This window comes from Salvia hispanica, chromosome 1 (genome assembly GCF_023119035.1).
Source record: "Salvia hispanica cultivar TCC Black 2014 chromosome 1, UniMelb_Shisp_WGS_1.0, whole genome shotgun sequence".
NCBI classification, from domain to species: Eukaryota; Viridiplantae; Streptophyta; class Magnoliopsida; order Lamiales; family Lamiaceae; genus Salvia; species Salvia hispanica.
In genome coordinates, this window is record NC_062965.1 from 1,813,026 (window position 1) to 1,829,041 (window position 16,016).

The 16,016-nt window shown below is 36.2% G+C and overlaps 2 protein-coding genes across 20 annotated transcripts; both read left to right on the forward strand.

The window, feature by feature from the left end:
- Positions 1-1,279: 1,279 nt before the first annotated feature.
- Positions 1,280-7,769, forward strand: LOC125220320 (putative disease resistance protein RGA1). Of its 15 annotated transcripts, none has more exons than XM_048122505.1 (6): positions 1,746-5,105; positions 5,315-5,378; positions 6,334-6,431; positions 6,591-6,661; positions 6,791-7,294; positions 7,580-7,769. In XM_048122505.1, exon 1 carries the CDS (start codon positions 2,061-2,063, stop codon positions 5,091-5,093), a length of 3,033 nt encoding a protein of 1,010 aa, XP_047978462.1. In that variant the 5' UTR covers positions 1,746-2,060; the 3' UTR covers positions 5,094-5,105; positions 5,315-5,378; positions 6,334-6,431; positions 6,591-6,661; positions 6,791-7,294; positions 7,580-7,769. The 15 variants fall into 15 exon arrangements, 14 of the variants coding, with proteins under 14 accessions (XP_047978437.1, XP_047978462.1, XP_047978484.1 ...); XM_048122527.1 differs by having other exon boundaries at positions 6,647-6,661; positions 6,765-7,294; XM_048122510.1 differs by having other exon boundaries at positions 6,647-6,661.
- Positions 7,770-9,296: 1,527 nt separating this feature from the next.
- On the forward strand, positions 9,297-15,697 carry LOC125220281 (putative disease resistance protein RGA1). 5 transcript variants are annotated; one of them, XM_048122450.1, is made up of 5 exons: positions 9,297-9,416; positions 10,246-13,603; positions 14,061-14,295; positions 14,390-15,198; positions 15,372-15,697. In XM_048122450.1, exon 2 carries the CDS (start codon positions 10,264-10,266, stop codon positions 13,579-13,581), a length of 3,318 nt encoding a protein of 1,105 aa, XP_047978407.1. In that variant the 5' UTR covers positions 9,297-9,416; positions 10,246-10,263; the 3' UTR covers positions 13,582-13,603; positions 14,061-14,295; positions 14,390-15,198; positions 15,372-15,697. The 5 variants fall into 5 exon arrangements, with proteins under 5 accessions (XP_047978407.1, XP_047978410.1, XP_047978397.1 ...); XM_048122453.1 differs by having other exon boundaries at positions 14,082-14,295; XM_048122440.1 differs by having other exon boundaries at positions 10,246-14,295.
- Positions 15,698-16,016: the final 319 nt, after the last annotated feature.

The window sequence follows — 16,016 nt, forward strand, 5'->3', positions numbered from 1 at the left end:
AGCTAAAATAATAACTAATTTACATGTCATACTTTTTTTTTTAACCACAAGTCATTAATTTTTAATTAGCCACTAGCTTTAGCTTTTCAGTAAATGGAGCTCTGATTCAATCGTTTTTTGTTTTTTAATAGAATATATCTATGTGGCCTATGAACAACTATAAACTGGTTTAATAGATGAAAACACGGTTAATTTACTTATATTTGTTTAATAGATGAAAACACTGGTTAATATATTAATTCTGGTCCAATAGCAACTAAATACTCTCATATATTCTTCTTGTTTTTTTACCAAGATGCTTTCACGTTGTAGTTTGCTCCATGGGCTATAACTAATACTCTCATATATTTTTCTTTGCAGGTAAAATGACAATTTTTTGGATGACAAGGAATTTTATATAGTTTTATTTGTTAAAAGAAGAGGGAATAAAATGAAATAAAGTAAATATAGTAAGAAATAAATCACCTTGTTTGGTACACACAAAAATAATATGGGTATCTTCATTAGGACATGAAGTACATAAAACTCGGTTTTAATTTACAAAAACTCCAACATCACTTTTTAATTATGTAATTTTCAATTGTTTTCATAAATCATTAATTTATAAGTCTTAATTAACAATCATGATTTGTATCGTGGATGGTGGATTATTATGTAGTACTAGTTGGAAAAGAGGATCTTGCACATCAAATTCTCTCTCATATTTCTTCAATTAAAAAAGGGATGGTTGGCATCTAATATCACAAAACTTTTAAAAAGTTGAATTTTTCCCACGTAACTTTAAAATTGGCAAATAATATCACGAACTTTATCCCATGTTTGTTTTTTCCCGCGAATGAAAAAATTCCCACAAATAATATTATGATACCGATTTTTTTTCGTAATTTTTCGACAACAATTTTGAAAGTTTCAAGTTTTTCAATCTTTGAAGATAGTTTTTCTTGAAGCACAACCTCCAAAATTGTTCTTCAATCTATTAAAATAACATGAATTTTTTCATTCGTGGGAAAAAACAAACACATGATAAAGTTCGTGATATTATTTGCCAATTTTAAAGTTCGTAGAAAAAACCCAACTTTTTAAAAGTTTTGTGATATTAGATGCCAATATCCCAAATTATTTAAAAAATGCAAGTTATCATACAATTGGACAATTATTTTTCTAAAAAAATGACCACTACTAGTAGTTGGCAGAACTGTGGGCTGTCATCGAACAAGATTCTTCAACTTATAAACTAAATAAAGACTGGTCAACAATATAATTTTAAATTAGCCACTAGCTTTAGCTTTTCAATAATTGATGCCCTGCTGAGATAATCCAGTTTTGCTACCTCAAATTCAACTTCTCAATATTTGAAATTGATCAGAGAGATTGAGAGAGCAATTTCATTACTAAACGATTGAATCCTGCAGCAAGTAAGTAGTATTTCATTTTCCATTTCCGTTGATGGATTGCCCTATCTTATATATGTGTTGTGTATATAGATTTCATATCATCCCAAAATGCTTATGATTATTGCTTATCAAGAATTGCGCCAAGCTCACAAATTAATAAACAGATAATTTAAGAAAAATGAAATTTAAAGAATTTGAGTATAAATCCATACAACCGTTAGATTTTAACAAGCATGAATCCTTAGTTGTTTATATGTGAGCCCAAATATGATTGTGAAGCCAAAATTGGTGTCATAATGCAGAAGAGACTAGAAAGCAGTGTTTGTATGTCATCCACAAGTTTACAAGCATTCTTACAATCATTTTATAGATCTCACTTTGTAAAGCCATGGAAGGAGTGTCTTCAGCAGCCATCGAAGTTCTTATCCAAAACCTGATCAACGTTTTTAAGGATGAGTACTCTCTACTTCGAGGTCTCGATGAAGATGCCCAGCAGCTGCAGAGGACTCTGGGGATGATTCAAGCCTACTTGAATGACGCTGAGAAGAAATCATCACCCAAGATGCTGTCAAGATCTGGCTGAGGGAGCTTGAAGCTGTGGCTTTCGATGCCGACAATGTCTTGGATGAACTCAGCTATCATCTTCTCCACAAAAAAGCACACAAGATGAAATCATCCAAGGATAAGGTACTCTCATGCTTCTCATCCTTTAATGGTATTTCACATCGGCGTAATATGGCTCACACAATCAAACAAATCAATGCTACTTTTGAGTGTATGAACAAAAGGGCAACAGATCTTGGCCTTCAAAGCATGGTTGTGAATGCACCTGCTATTGCTCATACTTCCATCGAGACAGATTCGTTCAGTCTTGATCCAATCTTTATTGGAAGAGATGATGATGTTCCTAAACTAGTTGACATGCTCACTCAGACCCAACCAGTGGAAGAGAAACGGGTGTTCTCCATTGTTGCTCTAGTGGGAATGGGGGGTATGGGGAAAACTACGTTGACTAGAAAAATCTTTAATTATGAAAGGGTAAAGGCTCGATTCGGATCACGAATTTGGGTTCATGTTTCTCAGACTTTTGATGCAATTAGTCTTTTCAACAAAATACTCTACAAGGTGACTAACAAGGCTAGTGATGGAGTTGAGAGCAGAGATAATATCCTAGAAAAGCTTCAAGAAGCTCTAAAGGGTAAAACTTATCTCCTTGTTCTTGATGATGTATGGAATGATGATGTTTCAAAATGGGAAGGCTTTATAAACTCCATATTGGGAGTTACTTCCACTAACGGAAATGGCATTATCATCACCACCAGGAGTGAAAAAGTTGCTTCTATTGTTAACCCATTTCATATTCATCATTTGAATGGCTTAACAGATGAAGATTGTTGGTCCATAATCAAGGCCAAAACCTTTCATAAAAATGGTGAAGTTCCATCAGGATTTGAGATGATTGGAAGAAAGATTGCAAAAAGATGTCAAGGTTTGCCGTTAGCTGCCAATATAGTCGGGGGAGTGCTTCGTGGTAAGTCCGAAGAAGAGTGGCGCTCCATCAATAAAAATTGGCTTTCAGATGCTGAAGGAGGTGAAAATATCTCAAATATATTGAAATTGAGCTTTGATCACCTGTCCTCACCGTCGCTCAAGAAGTGCTTCACGTTTTGTTCGGTTTTCCCCAAAGGTTTGGAAATCTATAAGGAAGAGTTGATTGAACTATGGATGGCAGAAGGGTTTGTTCAACCTACCCGAAGAGATGACATGGAGTCTATGGGTAACATGTTTTTTAATGTGCTTCTACAAAACTCTTTGTTGCAAGTTTTACTGAGAGATGATTATGGAGATGTTAGGACATGTGTGATGCATGATCTTGTGCATGATCTTGCATCTTCAGTCTCATCCAATATTGCAGATGACAGTACCATAGTTCGGTACATGTTTCTCAAAGAAGAATCCATTTCTATTCCAAAAAAAGTTGCCAGACATTTGCGTACATTATTCTTGGAAGGTGGAACTTCTGGTACTATATTCTCAAACTTTGAATGTCTGCATAATCTGACTCTTTCTGGTGATTATAAAGAGTTTCCCTATTCAATTAGCGAGTTGGTGCATTTGAGAAATCTGAATATTTATGATACAACAATTGTAAACTTGCCGAAATGGATTGGTGAACTCCACCACTTGCAAACATTAAGAGCATGCTTGGTGTTTGAGAATCTGCCAACTACGTTGAAGTATATGTTTAACTTAAGACATCTTTATATCAGTTATAATACAAAGTTGCCGGCAGAGATTGGGAGATTAACTAGACTCCAAACACTGCCTTACTTCACAGTAGGCAAAGAGAAGGGCTTCCATATTGAAGAGCTCGGATGTTTGAAGAATCTCAAGGGATCACTACTGATTAGTAATCTGCAAAATGTGCGTGATAAGGAAGAGGCTCTGAAAGCAGATATATTTCAGAAACCAAACTTATTTGATTTGGCGTTTACATGGAGTGATGGTAGAAAAGATGAAACAAATGATGAGAGTGTATTGGAAGGCCTCCAACCTCATTCAAATCTGAAAAAGTTGATGATTTCAGGATTCAAAGGCAAAAGGTTTCCAACATGGACTGAGAAGATGGCAATACGTGATGGGCCTCAAGGATCTTGGGTACCACTTGATAACTTGATTGAAATAAAACTCTTTGGGTGTTCGGAAATTGTGGAAATCCCAACGCTGGAGCACTTGCCTAATCTTAAGTCTCTTTCTTTGAATGGATTGAAGAAGGTGAGGCTCATAAATGCTTCGTTCAATCATTTAACATCACTCGAAATAGAAGAGTTAGATCGATTGGATTGTCTGCCAGAATGGATATTCTATAAAAATCAGGATCTCCAATATTTGAATATATCAAATTGTCTTGTGTTGAGAGAATTACCAGATGGCTTGGACACCCTCAATTCTCTGATGGCGTTGGATATTCGGGATTGTGAAAATCTGATGTCGATTGGGAATCCAAGTGGCGGAGCAAGACAATCACAGGGGATCCTCTGTTGGCTGAGTATTGCAGAGTGCGGAGAGCTGATGGAATTTCCATGTCAAATGCTAGAGTCGTGGGCCCCTACAGTTGAGCTTCTTCGATTGGAGGGATTAAGGAGGCTAAAGAATCTACCAATGCTAATTGACTGCCTCGCTAAATCATCTCTTCGCCTCGAAGAATTGACAATCAAAGGTGTTCCTAAATTGATGGCTGCTAGTATTGGTAGTGGTAGTGTTGAGAGTTGGGATCTTAGCAGCTTGAAATGTTTAAGCATAGATGTGAGTGTGGAATGGTCAAGAGAGGATAGTGTTGGCATTGCAGAGACTGTGGAATGGATGCTGCGAGGATGCTGCAACTCACTTGATTACTTATATTTGAGTGGTTGCCCCAATCATTGGGAGTGGTTGCCCCAATCAATTCAAAATCTCACTGTTCTTGTTGAGTTAAAGTTGGAGAATATAGGAGTAGAAGAATTGCCCCAATGGTTGGGGAACCTCTCATCTCTAAAAAAGTTATATCTACTTAGTTGCAACAAGTTGAAGCGTCTTCCCTCTGTGGATGCATTGAAGCACCTCACCAAATTAGAAGAGCTATATATTAAAGATTGCCCGGAACTACAGATTGATTCAGAGTGGCGCGACCACCATGGCCATCTGAAAATCAATGTTTGAATTTTGTTGCTAGTAAGTAGTACTATCAGTTTTTCATACATGTTTAGGAAAAGAATATACCCAAGCAATGGATCTCTCTCTATTTTTTATATATAGCCGGCGATTTTACATTTATTTCCAAAACTACTAAATTTGGATATTTTAGTATAAAACTATCCAATCATGAATCATGGACAAATCAATTGAGAAATATTGATAATATATGATTTTTGTTGTTATAGGTATAGTTTATGTGAACTCAGGAGTAAGACAGATGGGGTCGTCATTGTCATCTGTATCATTGAGGTCTGAAATCTTCTACTAAATACTAATGTTACCCAGCTCTGCTGGTTTGTGTTGTGCACCTTTTTCTTCACTGTTTTCTTTCATAAAACTTTGATAATATTGAGTATTTATTTTACTTTGATTTGTGGATCCATTGGAATACTTACTGTCAAATTAATATGCAATTGTAGTACTTTAAATTCCTGTCGGAATCAAACACATGACTACATTGGAGGAGTAATATTGCATGATGAATTTAATCATTTTATTTGCAAGCAATTGTGATAAAGAGACATCAACATAGTTTTCTTGATTTATTTTAGCACATAGAGGAGATAGGGATGAAGGTTGATTATGATTGAAGGAACAACAAATAGTGTTGGAAATGAGGAGAATGCTATAGAACTATTCTTCATCTCTATTATGACTATCTCACTCACACTGAATTGAAGCGTCTGCCCTCTGTGGATGCATTGAAACACCTCACTAAATTACGTACGTTAGATATTATTGATTGCCCTATGAGTTGTAAAATTTTTAAGATAGAACCAATCTTAGATGACTCAATTTAGAAATATTGATATAATATGATTTTGGTTGTTATAGGTACAGTTTGCGTAAATTTCACGGTTACAAAGATGTTTCTATAAATTTGTTTCTTTGTGCTGTGCACCTTTTTCTTCATTGCTAATATATGAGAATCATAGAGAATTATAAATGAGCCATACTAAATCTACATGATGTAACTCATCCTCCTGTGTTTTCTTTCACTTGTATCCCTAATGAAGACAGGTCTTACATTTATGACTATGAAAATCGAATAATAGATTCCGATTCATCATCTATATATCTCTGTTTTCGGGTTGTGATAGCGATATGTCTGCTCGGACAATTAGGCGTTTAGCACTTTGATCAGATGCTGCTTAGTTGAAAATCAGTGGATCTTTAAACGGGGTTTGCCATCCTGTGCGTGCAGCCTATCATCCTCGTCTTTGCGATCACTATTCCAATTTCAACAGCCCAGAGAAGAAGACCATGAGTATCCTAGTGTTGGATATTCCCCATAAATTTTAAGTATGCATCATTTTTTGAATCTTAGTCTTCTTTTTAATAAAATTCAAGTTTTGTTGTGTGAGGATTGAAGAAACAACACATGGTAGGAAATGAGGGGAAAGCTATAGAACTATATATATCAGAATATGCAAAGTCTTACCTATATACTTACCTCTGCAGCCCTATTTATAAACTTACCAAGAAACTAACATCCTGTTATTGGCATCCCCTAACAGCAATCATATGCACCGGTATGTATCTCCACCCTCCATCCACTCTGCTTCGTCTTTCAGCATCTCGTTTCTGTGGGAAAACAGTATGCAGCAGCAACTACTCCACTTGACAGACTTGCAGTTGGTCCTTCACTTTCTTGGTTTCAGGGCTTCATCGTGTTTCCCTCTGCCATGGAAGAAACAAGATCCTCGCGCGATTGAGATCTCCTGCTCTGGAGACGCGTTTGGCTTCTGCTCTGGAGATGTCGTATTTCATCTGCCGTGTCCGCCAACTGTGATTCATTTCTTCAAATATCTAAGTAGTGTCTTTGATCAAAAAATACAATTCAAACATTTAAACTCAATATCTAAATATAGAAGTTTAACACTCAAATAAGAACTTTTACACTCTTTCAATAATAATTAGTACCATATACCACAACATATCATCCAAACTAGATTAGCCTACACCTTCTTTGGTAAAAGTTTCGTAACCAAATCAAATAGAACACCATCATTGTCTTTTTTCTTAGTGTGGCTTAACCATGAAGTAATCTTCGTAGTAAATTTTGAACAATTTCCAGAACAGACGAGGCGGATAAGTGAAGCCTCAGTCGATTGTGATGCTGCTTTCACAGTTTGATCATACGGAGCAAGGAGATGCACTATTTGGTAATGCTTCTTTCCCGATTATGATGCTATATTTTGAGTCTAATGTGCTGTTTATTTTTGGTGTGAGTGATAAATTAGAAAATGTTGGCAGCCTCTGTATTTGGAGGTATTCACATACTAATATCCTGTTTTATGGCATGCTTTCGAGAGATTACCTCACTATAACATGCACCATGCGTGCCTTACAGTTAAGCTCAAGTTGTGTTGAGAAGCATTAGCTGTCTCTGTGAATGGTCTCCTTAGTTCAGGTTCCTAAATTTGTAAATTTCTTCTTTCAACTTCTAGGATTACTACAATCATGGTTGGCTGTGATGGATATTTTGGGTATGATTACGACGGGAGAATGCTTTGTTCAACAAGTAAAGTAACACAGTTTCCGTGGAGTAGATTTCTATGTAAACTGGCTAATTTTTCTTTGTTTTACCTGTTGGACCGGGTCTGCTTCGGTTGAAATGTATAAATAGCTTTTATCTTATGAACTCGTGATTTTAATCAAAGTTTAATCACAATTTTCATATAAAACATCCAATCTTTGATAAATCAATTGAGAAATATTGATAATATTTGAACTAAGAACCTCAATAAGACAGATGCAGTCGGCGTCTTTGTCATCGCTGTCCAAGTTGCCAATGTGCTAATGAATTGAGGTCTAAAATCTTGTAAATCTTAATGTTACCCAGCTCTGCTGGCTGTATATTTTTTACCTTGTGCTGTCTACCTTTTTTCTTTATTGCTTTCTTTCAAGAAACTAGGATTTGATGTGAATTAACTAGTATTCTTGCATTTGTGAAATTGTATCTTGGACTCGATAAAAGATATATTTCTTAAGCATAGGTCGAGATTGAATTTAAGAACAGGGCTAGTACAGAGTCGAAAAAGAAGATCCGCACCAACTCCGAGACGTGCCTTGGTCTTCACATCAAGCACTCCATGACCTCACTATCTTTGATTATTTCTAGTGTTCCCATATTTTGGATGATTGGTTGGTTTATATGTTGTTCCCACATGAATTTTGTCAACTTTAATGGATCCTTGCCTCTAGTCCTTTTCTATGAGTTTTCATGTGAATTGCAATGTATTGATGCATCTATTGTAGTGAATAATTTGTCTTTTCTTAATGTCTCTTTTACTTAGAGAATGATTGATAACATAGATTAGGAATTCATCTAGTAAAAACAAAATAGTAATATTTGATCATGGACTTTTTATGCTCACTAGATGTTAGGATAATTGAAATGGACTAAGATTATGGGTTTAGATGATATTTTGTTTAAATTATGTTAAGCATGTTCAAAGCTTGGCTAAAGAAAATCATTACTCTCTCTAGAAACGACATGTTAAGAATGACTTTCCCTCAAGTGTTTTCATAATTTTTATGTGTTTGATTTTACTTTATTTATGTGGATAGAATAATGTTGCTAATATGAGAGGAACTTTTGATGAATTTATTTTTGTGGACACTTCAAAATGAAAAAAAGAAATTGTTTATAGTGAACGGATGAATGGAGTACTAATCAACAATCATGACTAGGATCATGGGTGGTGGATTATTATGTAGTAGTAGTTGGAAAAGAGGATCTTACACATTAAATTCTCCTTTATTTCTTCAATTAAAAATGCAAGTTATCATACTATAGGACAATTATTTTACTATAAAATATAAAAGTAGGATTTATATTTGCTAACTTTTCGCTAATTTTTGTTTCACATTTTTTAAATTATGGACGAAGAGTTTATTGATTAGGTAATTAGGATCATGGATGTGGAATATTAGTTGGAAAAGAGGATCTTTCCCATTAAATTCTCCTTTATTTCTCAATTAAAAATGCAAGTTATCATACTATAGGACAGTTATTTTTCTACAAAAAAAATTGACCACTACTAGTAGTTGTTAGAACTGTGGGTCCTCGTCGAACAAGAGAACAACTTATAAACTAAACAATGACTAATTTAAGGTCAATAATATAATTTTAAATTACCAACTAGCTTTAGCATTTCAATAATTGAAGCTCTGCTGAGATAATCTTGTTTTGCTACTTCAAATTCAACTTCTCAATATTTGAAATTGATCAAAGTGATTGAGAGAGCAATTTCACTACCAAACGATTGAATTCTGCAGCAAGTAAGTATTTCATTTTCCATTTTCTGTTGATGGATTGCCCTTTCTTATTTATGTGTTGTGTGTTTTCTCTAATTTCATAGTACTATATACTCCGTCCGTCCCAATAAATATGAAACGTTTGATTTTCGGCATAAGATTTTATGTAGTGTTGTTTTGTGAGTTAAAGAAGAGAGAGTAAAGTAAGAGAGAGAGAAAAGTAGAGATAAAGTTATTTCTATTTTAAGAAACGTTTCATTTTTAATGGGACAACCTAAAAAGGAAAACGTTTCATTTCTAGTGGGACAACCTAAAAAGGAAAACGTTTCATTTCTCGTGGGACAGAGGGAGTACTTAGATTTCAAATCAACTACTATTATGTGTTCTATACAGCCGTTTGATTCTAACCAGCATAAATCCTATTTAGTTGTTTTATCACATCTTTTAGAATTGTGTAGATGGTCATACTAAAGTACAAATTCATTTGTCAAATGATTGTTCATGATGAGAATGAAGAACCCAATTTCCTTTTATTGTTATTTCCTTCATTAAATATTTACAGTATTTCATATAGATTATTCAAACTAATACCAACATCTCATTGCATCCAACCCAAATTGCTTATAATTATTGCTAATCAAGAATTGCGCCAAGCTCACAAATTAATTAACAGATAATTTAAGAAAAATGAAATTTAAAGAATTTTGACTATAAATCCTTAGTTGTTTATATGTGAGCCCAAATATGATTGTAAAGGAAAATTGGTGCCATAATGTAGAAGAGAGAAGAGAGTAGAGAGTAGTGTTTGTATATCATCCACAAGTTTACAAGCATTCTTACAATCATTTTATAGATCTCTCTTTGTAAAGCCATGGAAGGAGTGTCTTCAGCTGCCATCGAAGTTCTTATCCAAAACCTGATCAACCTTTTCAAGGACGAGTACTCTCTATTTCGGGGTCTCGGTGAAGATGCCCAGCAGCTGCAGAGGACTCTGGGGATGATTCAAGCCTACATGAAAGACGCTGAGAAGAAATCCATCACCCAAGATTCTGTCAGGATCTGGTTGAGGGAGCTTGAAGCCGTGGCTTTCGATGCTGACAATGTCTTGGACGAACTCAACTATCAACTTCTCCACAAAAAAGTAAAGAAAATGAGGACATTTAAAGCCAAGGATAAGGTTCTATCATGTTTCTCATCCTTTAATGGCATTTTGCATTGGCGTGATGTGGTTCACACAATCAAACAAATCAATGCTACTTTTGAGTGTATGAACAAAAGGGCAACAGAGCTTGGCCTTCAAAGCATAGTTGCGAGTGCACCTGCGGCTGTTGCTCATACTTCCATTGAGACGGATTCGTTCAGTCTTGATCCAATCTTTGTTGGAAGAGATGATGATGTGCCTAAACTAGTTGACGTGCTCACCCACATCCAGGATAATCGGATCTTTTCCATGGTTGTTGTGGTCGGAATGGGGGGTATGGGGAAAACTACCTTGACTAGGAAAGTCTTTAATCATGAAAGCTTAAAGTCTCGATTCGGATCACTTATTTGGGTTCATGTTTCTCAAACATTTGATCCCATTATTCTTTTCAAAAAAATCCTTTCAGCATTAACTTCAAATATTGGTGATGGAGTTGAGAGCAGGGAACTTATCTTGAAAAGGCTTCAAGAAGTTCTCAAGTCTAATACTTATCTTCTTGTTCTTGATGATGTATGGAATGAAGATATTTCAAAATGGGAAGACTTTACAAACTCCATAATGGGAGTTACTTCAACGAACGGAAATGGCATTATCATTACAACCAGGAGTGAAAAAGCTGCTTCTATTGTTAACCCATTTCATATTCATCATTTGAGTAACTTATCAAATGAAGACTGTTGGTCAATAATCAAAGCCAAAACTTTTGATGAAAATGGAGAAGTGCCATCAGGATTCGAGATGATTGGAAGGAAGATTGCTAAAAGATGTCAGGGTTTGCCCTTAGCTGCCAATGTAGTTGGAGGAGTGCTTCGCGGAAAGTCCGTAGAAGAATGGTGCCTCATCAATGAAAATTGGCTTTCAAATGTTGAAGAAGGTGAAATTATCTCAAAAATATTGAAATTGAGCTTTGATCACCTCTCTTCACCATCGCTCAAGAAGTGCTTCACGTTTTGTTCGGTTTTCCCCAAAGGGTGGGAAATCAAGAAGCAGGAGTTGATTGAACTATGGATGGCGGAAGGGTTTCTTCAACCAAGTCGAAGAGATGACATGGAGTCTGTGGGCAACATGTTATTTAATATGCTTCTTCAAAATTCTTTGTTGCAAGTTGCTAAGAAAGATGATTATGGAAATATTTTGGAGTGTGTGATGCATGATCTTGTGCATGATCTTGCATCTTTTGTCTTAACCAATAATGCTGACGACATTACTCCAGTTCAATACATGTTTCTCAACGAAGAATTAAGTCCTATTTCAAAAAGAGTGGCCAAGCATTTGCGTACATTATTCTTGGAAGGTGGAACTTTTGGTACTATATTCTCAGACTTTGAATGTTTGCATAATCTAACTCTTTCTGGTGATTATAAAGAGCTGCCCAATTCAATCAGGAAGTTGGTAAATTTGAGGAATTTGAATATTTCAAATACAAAAATTGTAAACTCGCCGAAGTGGATTGGTGAACTCCATCACTTGCAAACATTAAGAGCATGCTGGAACTTAGAGAAACTGCCAAGTACATTGAAGTACATGTTTAACTTAAGGCATCTTCATATCGGTCCTAATACAAAGTTGGCAGCGGAGATTGGGAGATTAACTAGTCTCCAAACACTGCCTTACTTTACAGTAGGCAAAGAGAAGGGCTACCAAATTGGAGAGCTAGGAAGTTTGAAGAATCTAAAAGGAACACTAGAGATTCGTAACCTGGAGATGGTGCGTGATAGGGAAGAGGCTCTGAAAGCAAATATATTTCAGAAACCAAAGTTATTTGATTTGGTGTTTGTATGGAGTGATGATAGAGAAGATGAAAGAAATGATGAGAGTGTGTTGGAAGGCCTCCAACCTCATTCAAATCTGAAAAAGTTGGAGATTCAAGGATTCAAAGGCATAAGGTTTCCAACGTGGGCTGAGAAGATGGCAGTACGTGATGGGCCTCAAGGATCTTGGGTACCACTTGATAACTTGATTGAGTTAAAACTCTTTGGGTGCTCAGAAATTGAGGAAATCCCAACACTGGAGCACTTGCCTAATCTCAAGTCTCTTTCTTTGAAAGAACTGAAGAAGGTGAAGTTGATAAATGTTTCTTTAAATCATTTAACATCACTCGAAATAAATGATTTAGAGACACTGGAATGTCTGCCAGAATGGATATTTAATAACAATCAGAATCTCTCAGATTTGCAGATACACAACTGTCCTGTGTTGAGAGAATTACCAGATGGCTTGGACACCCTTAATTCTTTGGAGATTTTGTATATTTTGAGTTGTGAGAATCTGAAGTCTATTGGGAATCCAAGTGGTGGAGCACGGCAATCCCAAGGGATCCTTCATACACTGATTATTGGAGGGTGCGTAGAGCTGACGGAACTGCCGTGTCAAATGATAGAGTCATGGGCCCCTACAATCTTATTTCTCATTTTGATAGAATTAAAGAGCCTAAAGAATCTACCAATGCTAATTGACTGTCTAGCCAAATCATCTACTCGTCTCTTTGCATTGATGATCACAGGTGTTCCGAAATTGATGGGTGCTAGTAGTGGTAGTGTTGAGAGTTGGGATCTTAGCAGCTTGATAACATTATACATAGACGTGAGTGTGGGATGGTCAAGAGAGGATAGTGATGGCATTGCAGAGACTGTGGAAGGGATGCTGCAAAGATGCTGCAACTCACTTGCATGGTTAACTTTGAAGGGGGTGGAAAATTGGGAGTGGCTGCCCCAATCAATTCAAAATCTCACTCGTCTTTGGAATTTAACGCTAGAGAATATATTGATAGAAGAATTACCCCAATGGTTGGGGAACTTCTCATCTCTTAGAGAGTTATATCTATATAGTTGCAATAAGTTGAAGTGTCTGCCCTCTGTGGATGCAATGAAGCACCTCACTGAATTAGAAGTGTTAGATATTAGAGATTGCCCGGAACTACGTATTGATTTGGAGTGGCGCAACCACCATCACCATGTACAAATCATGGTCGATGACCAACCTGTATGATGCTGTAGCAACTAGCAATTAAGTATTATTTCTTTTCATACCTCTGTTTATATATCTCCTGCGGTTTTACATATATTTCCAAAACTACCAAATTTTTTTAAGTAAGAACCATCAAATCTTAGATAAATCAATTGAGAAATATTGATGGTATATGATTTTTGGCGTTATAGTATAGTTTGTGTGAAAGATGTTTCTGTAAAATTTTTTGTTTGTGATGTGTACCTTTTTCTTCATTGTCTTCTTTCATCAAACGTTGCTAATATATGAAAATCATAAATGTACTATACTATTAACTGGAAAATTAGCTTTTGCAGTGCTAAATGTACATATGCAGTAAGTCATTCTCTTGTGCTTTATTTCACTTGCTCTGTAATGAAGGCAGGTGTTACATTTATGACTATACAACTCGAATAATAGATTCCGATTCATCTCTATATATTTCTGTTTTCTGTTACATTTATGTTTGCTTGGACAATTAGGTGTTTTCTGACACTCAGTAGCTGCCCAGAATGTGAAGAACTCCCGACACTGGGACACTTGCCAAATCTCAAATCTCTTAGTTTGAGGAGATTGAGCAATGTGAGGTCGACAAATTCTTCATTCAACGGGACTGCGAACAGCAAAGGAGTCATCTTTCCCGCACTTGAAAGTATCTTACTGTCGAATATGGCTGTCTTGAACGAGTGGAAAATAGAACTTTCCAATGAAGTGAAGGTATTTCCTCGCCTTAAGTCCTTAAAAATGTATCACTGTTACAATTTGGAATGTCTGCCAGACTTGTTATTCCATAACACCCTTCATCTATCAGAGTTGGATATAAGGCATTGCTCCAAGTTGAGAGAATTACCAGATGGTCTACACGCCCTCAATCATTTGGAGCAGATGATCATTAGAGGCTGTTGAGAGCTGACGAAAATGGTTGAGCCATTTCCAAGTGGTGGGGGGAGTTTAAGTTCCCTCCGTAGTTTGGAGATTCGTGATTGCCAAGAGCTGACAAAAATAGTGGAGCCATCAGCGCCTTCGCTCACCAAAGTGTGTGTGGTGGATCTAAGTAGTGTTCAAAACCTACCCAAGTTTCTTGATTGCTTGGCCGAATCACCTTTGCTAGAACAACTGACTGTTGTTAGTGTCCCTGAAGTCACCGTGTCCACTTCTAGTGTCGAAATCTGGCCATTTCACAGCTTGAAAAAATTGGAGATAGGCGTTAGCATGCAGTGGTCAGAAGAGAATCCCGAGGTCATTAAAGTGAGAGTTGATGGCATATTGAAAAACTGCCACTCACTTTGTGAGCTATCTTTGACAGGTCTAGAAATGTGGGATTCTTTGCCAGACTCAATGCAACATTTCAATGCTCTTTACAGTTTAGAGTTGGAGAATTTTGGAGTAAAAGCATTGCCTAAATGGTTTGGAGGGCTCTCATCTCTAAAAAGGTTGTGCCTAACAGATTTTACAAACTTGAGGAGTCTGTATCCCTCAATGCAGAGCCTCACCAAATTACAGGAGTTGCACATTCGCGATTGTCCACTGATACGGATTGAATCTGAGAGGCACAAGATCTTGAATCGCAGCACCAATATCTACGTTAATGGTCACAAGCTTTAAATCTGTTGCTCAATTGTAAGTGTAATCTTCCCTTGTTTATTCATACAAAAAGTTTACTATTAATATCATCAAGGTATTGATTCTACATCAGGCTCAGTGTGCTTTTTGGAAGTCTTTTGTAGTTAAATCATCCAATCTTAGATAAATCAATTTAGAAATATTGATAATATATGGTTTTGTTGTTATAGGTACAGTTTGGGTGACCTCAGAACTTCAACAGGGCAGATGCAGTTGGCGTCATCATTGTCGGTGTCCCAAGTTACCAACGTGCTAATGAATTGAGGTCTGGAATCTTCTAAATCTTAATGCTCTGTAAATATTTTACCTTGTGCTGTGCACCTTTTTCTTTCATGAAACTTTGCTAATATATGAGAATCATAAATGAGCCATACTAAAAACAGGAAAAGTAGCTTTGGCAGTGCTAAATCATCCTTCCTCTTGTGCTTTCTTTCACTTGTATCCCCAATGAAGGCAGACTATAAAAATCGAATAATAGATTTGGATTCATTATTTATATATTTCTATTTTCTGGTTGTGACAACGGTATGTGTGGTCGGACCATAAGGTGTTTAGCACTTTTGAAGTTCGAACAAGAAGTGCGTGCACCAGGAATAAGACGTTGACACGTCAAGGCTCGTTGAAGATGTGTTTCGTAGAGAAGTTACTTCATTGGAATGAAAAGTTATCCTCGATCCGCCCAGCACGCTTTAGTCGAACAAAGTTAGACGCGCTTAAGTTTATGATTTAATGTATTCCATAATGGTCTTTTTCTAAAAATTCTATCTATTTATAATAATTGTATTCTTGCAATTCATATTTAATGTCAAATTTTA

Bases quoted from the DNA above. Each gene is read 5' to 3' on its own strand.
- LOC125220320 (XM_048122480.1), top strand. From the start codon at position 2,061: ATGAAATCATCCAAGGATAAGGTACTCTCATGCTTCTCATCCTTTAAT.
- LOC125220281 (XM_048122440.1), top strand. From the start codon at position 10,264: ATGGAAGGAGTGTCTTCAGCTGCCATCGAAGTTCTTATCCAAAACCTG.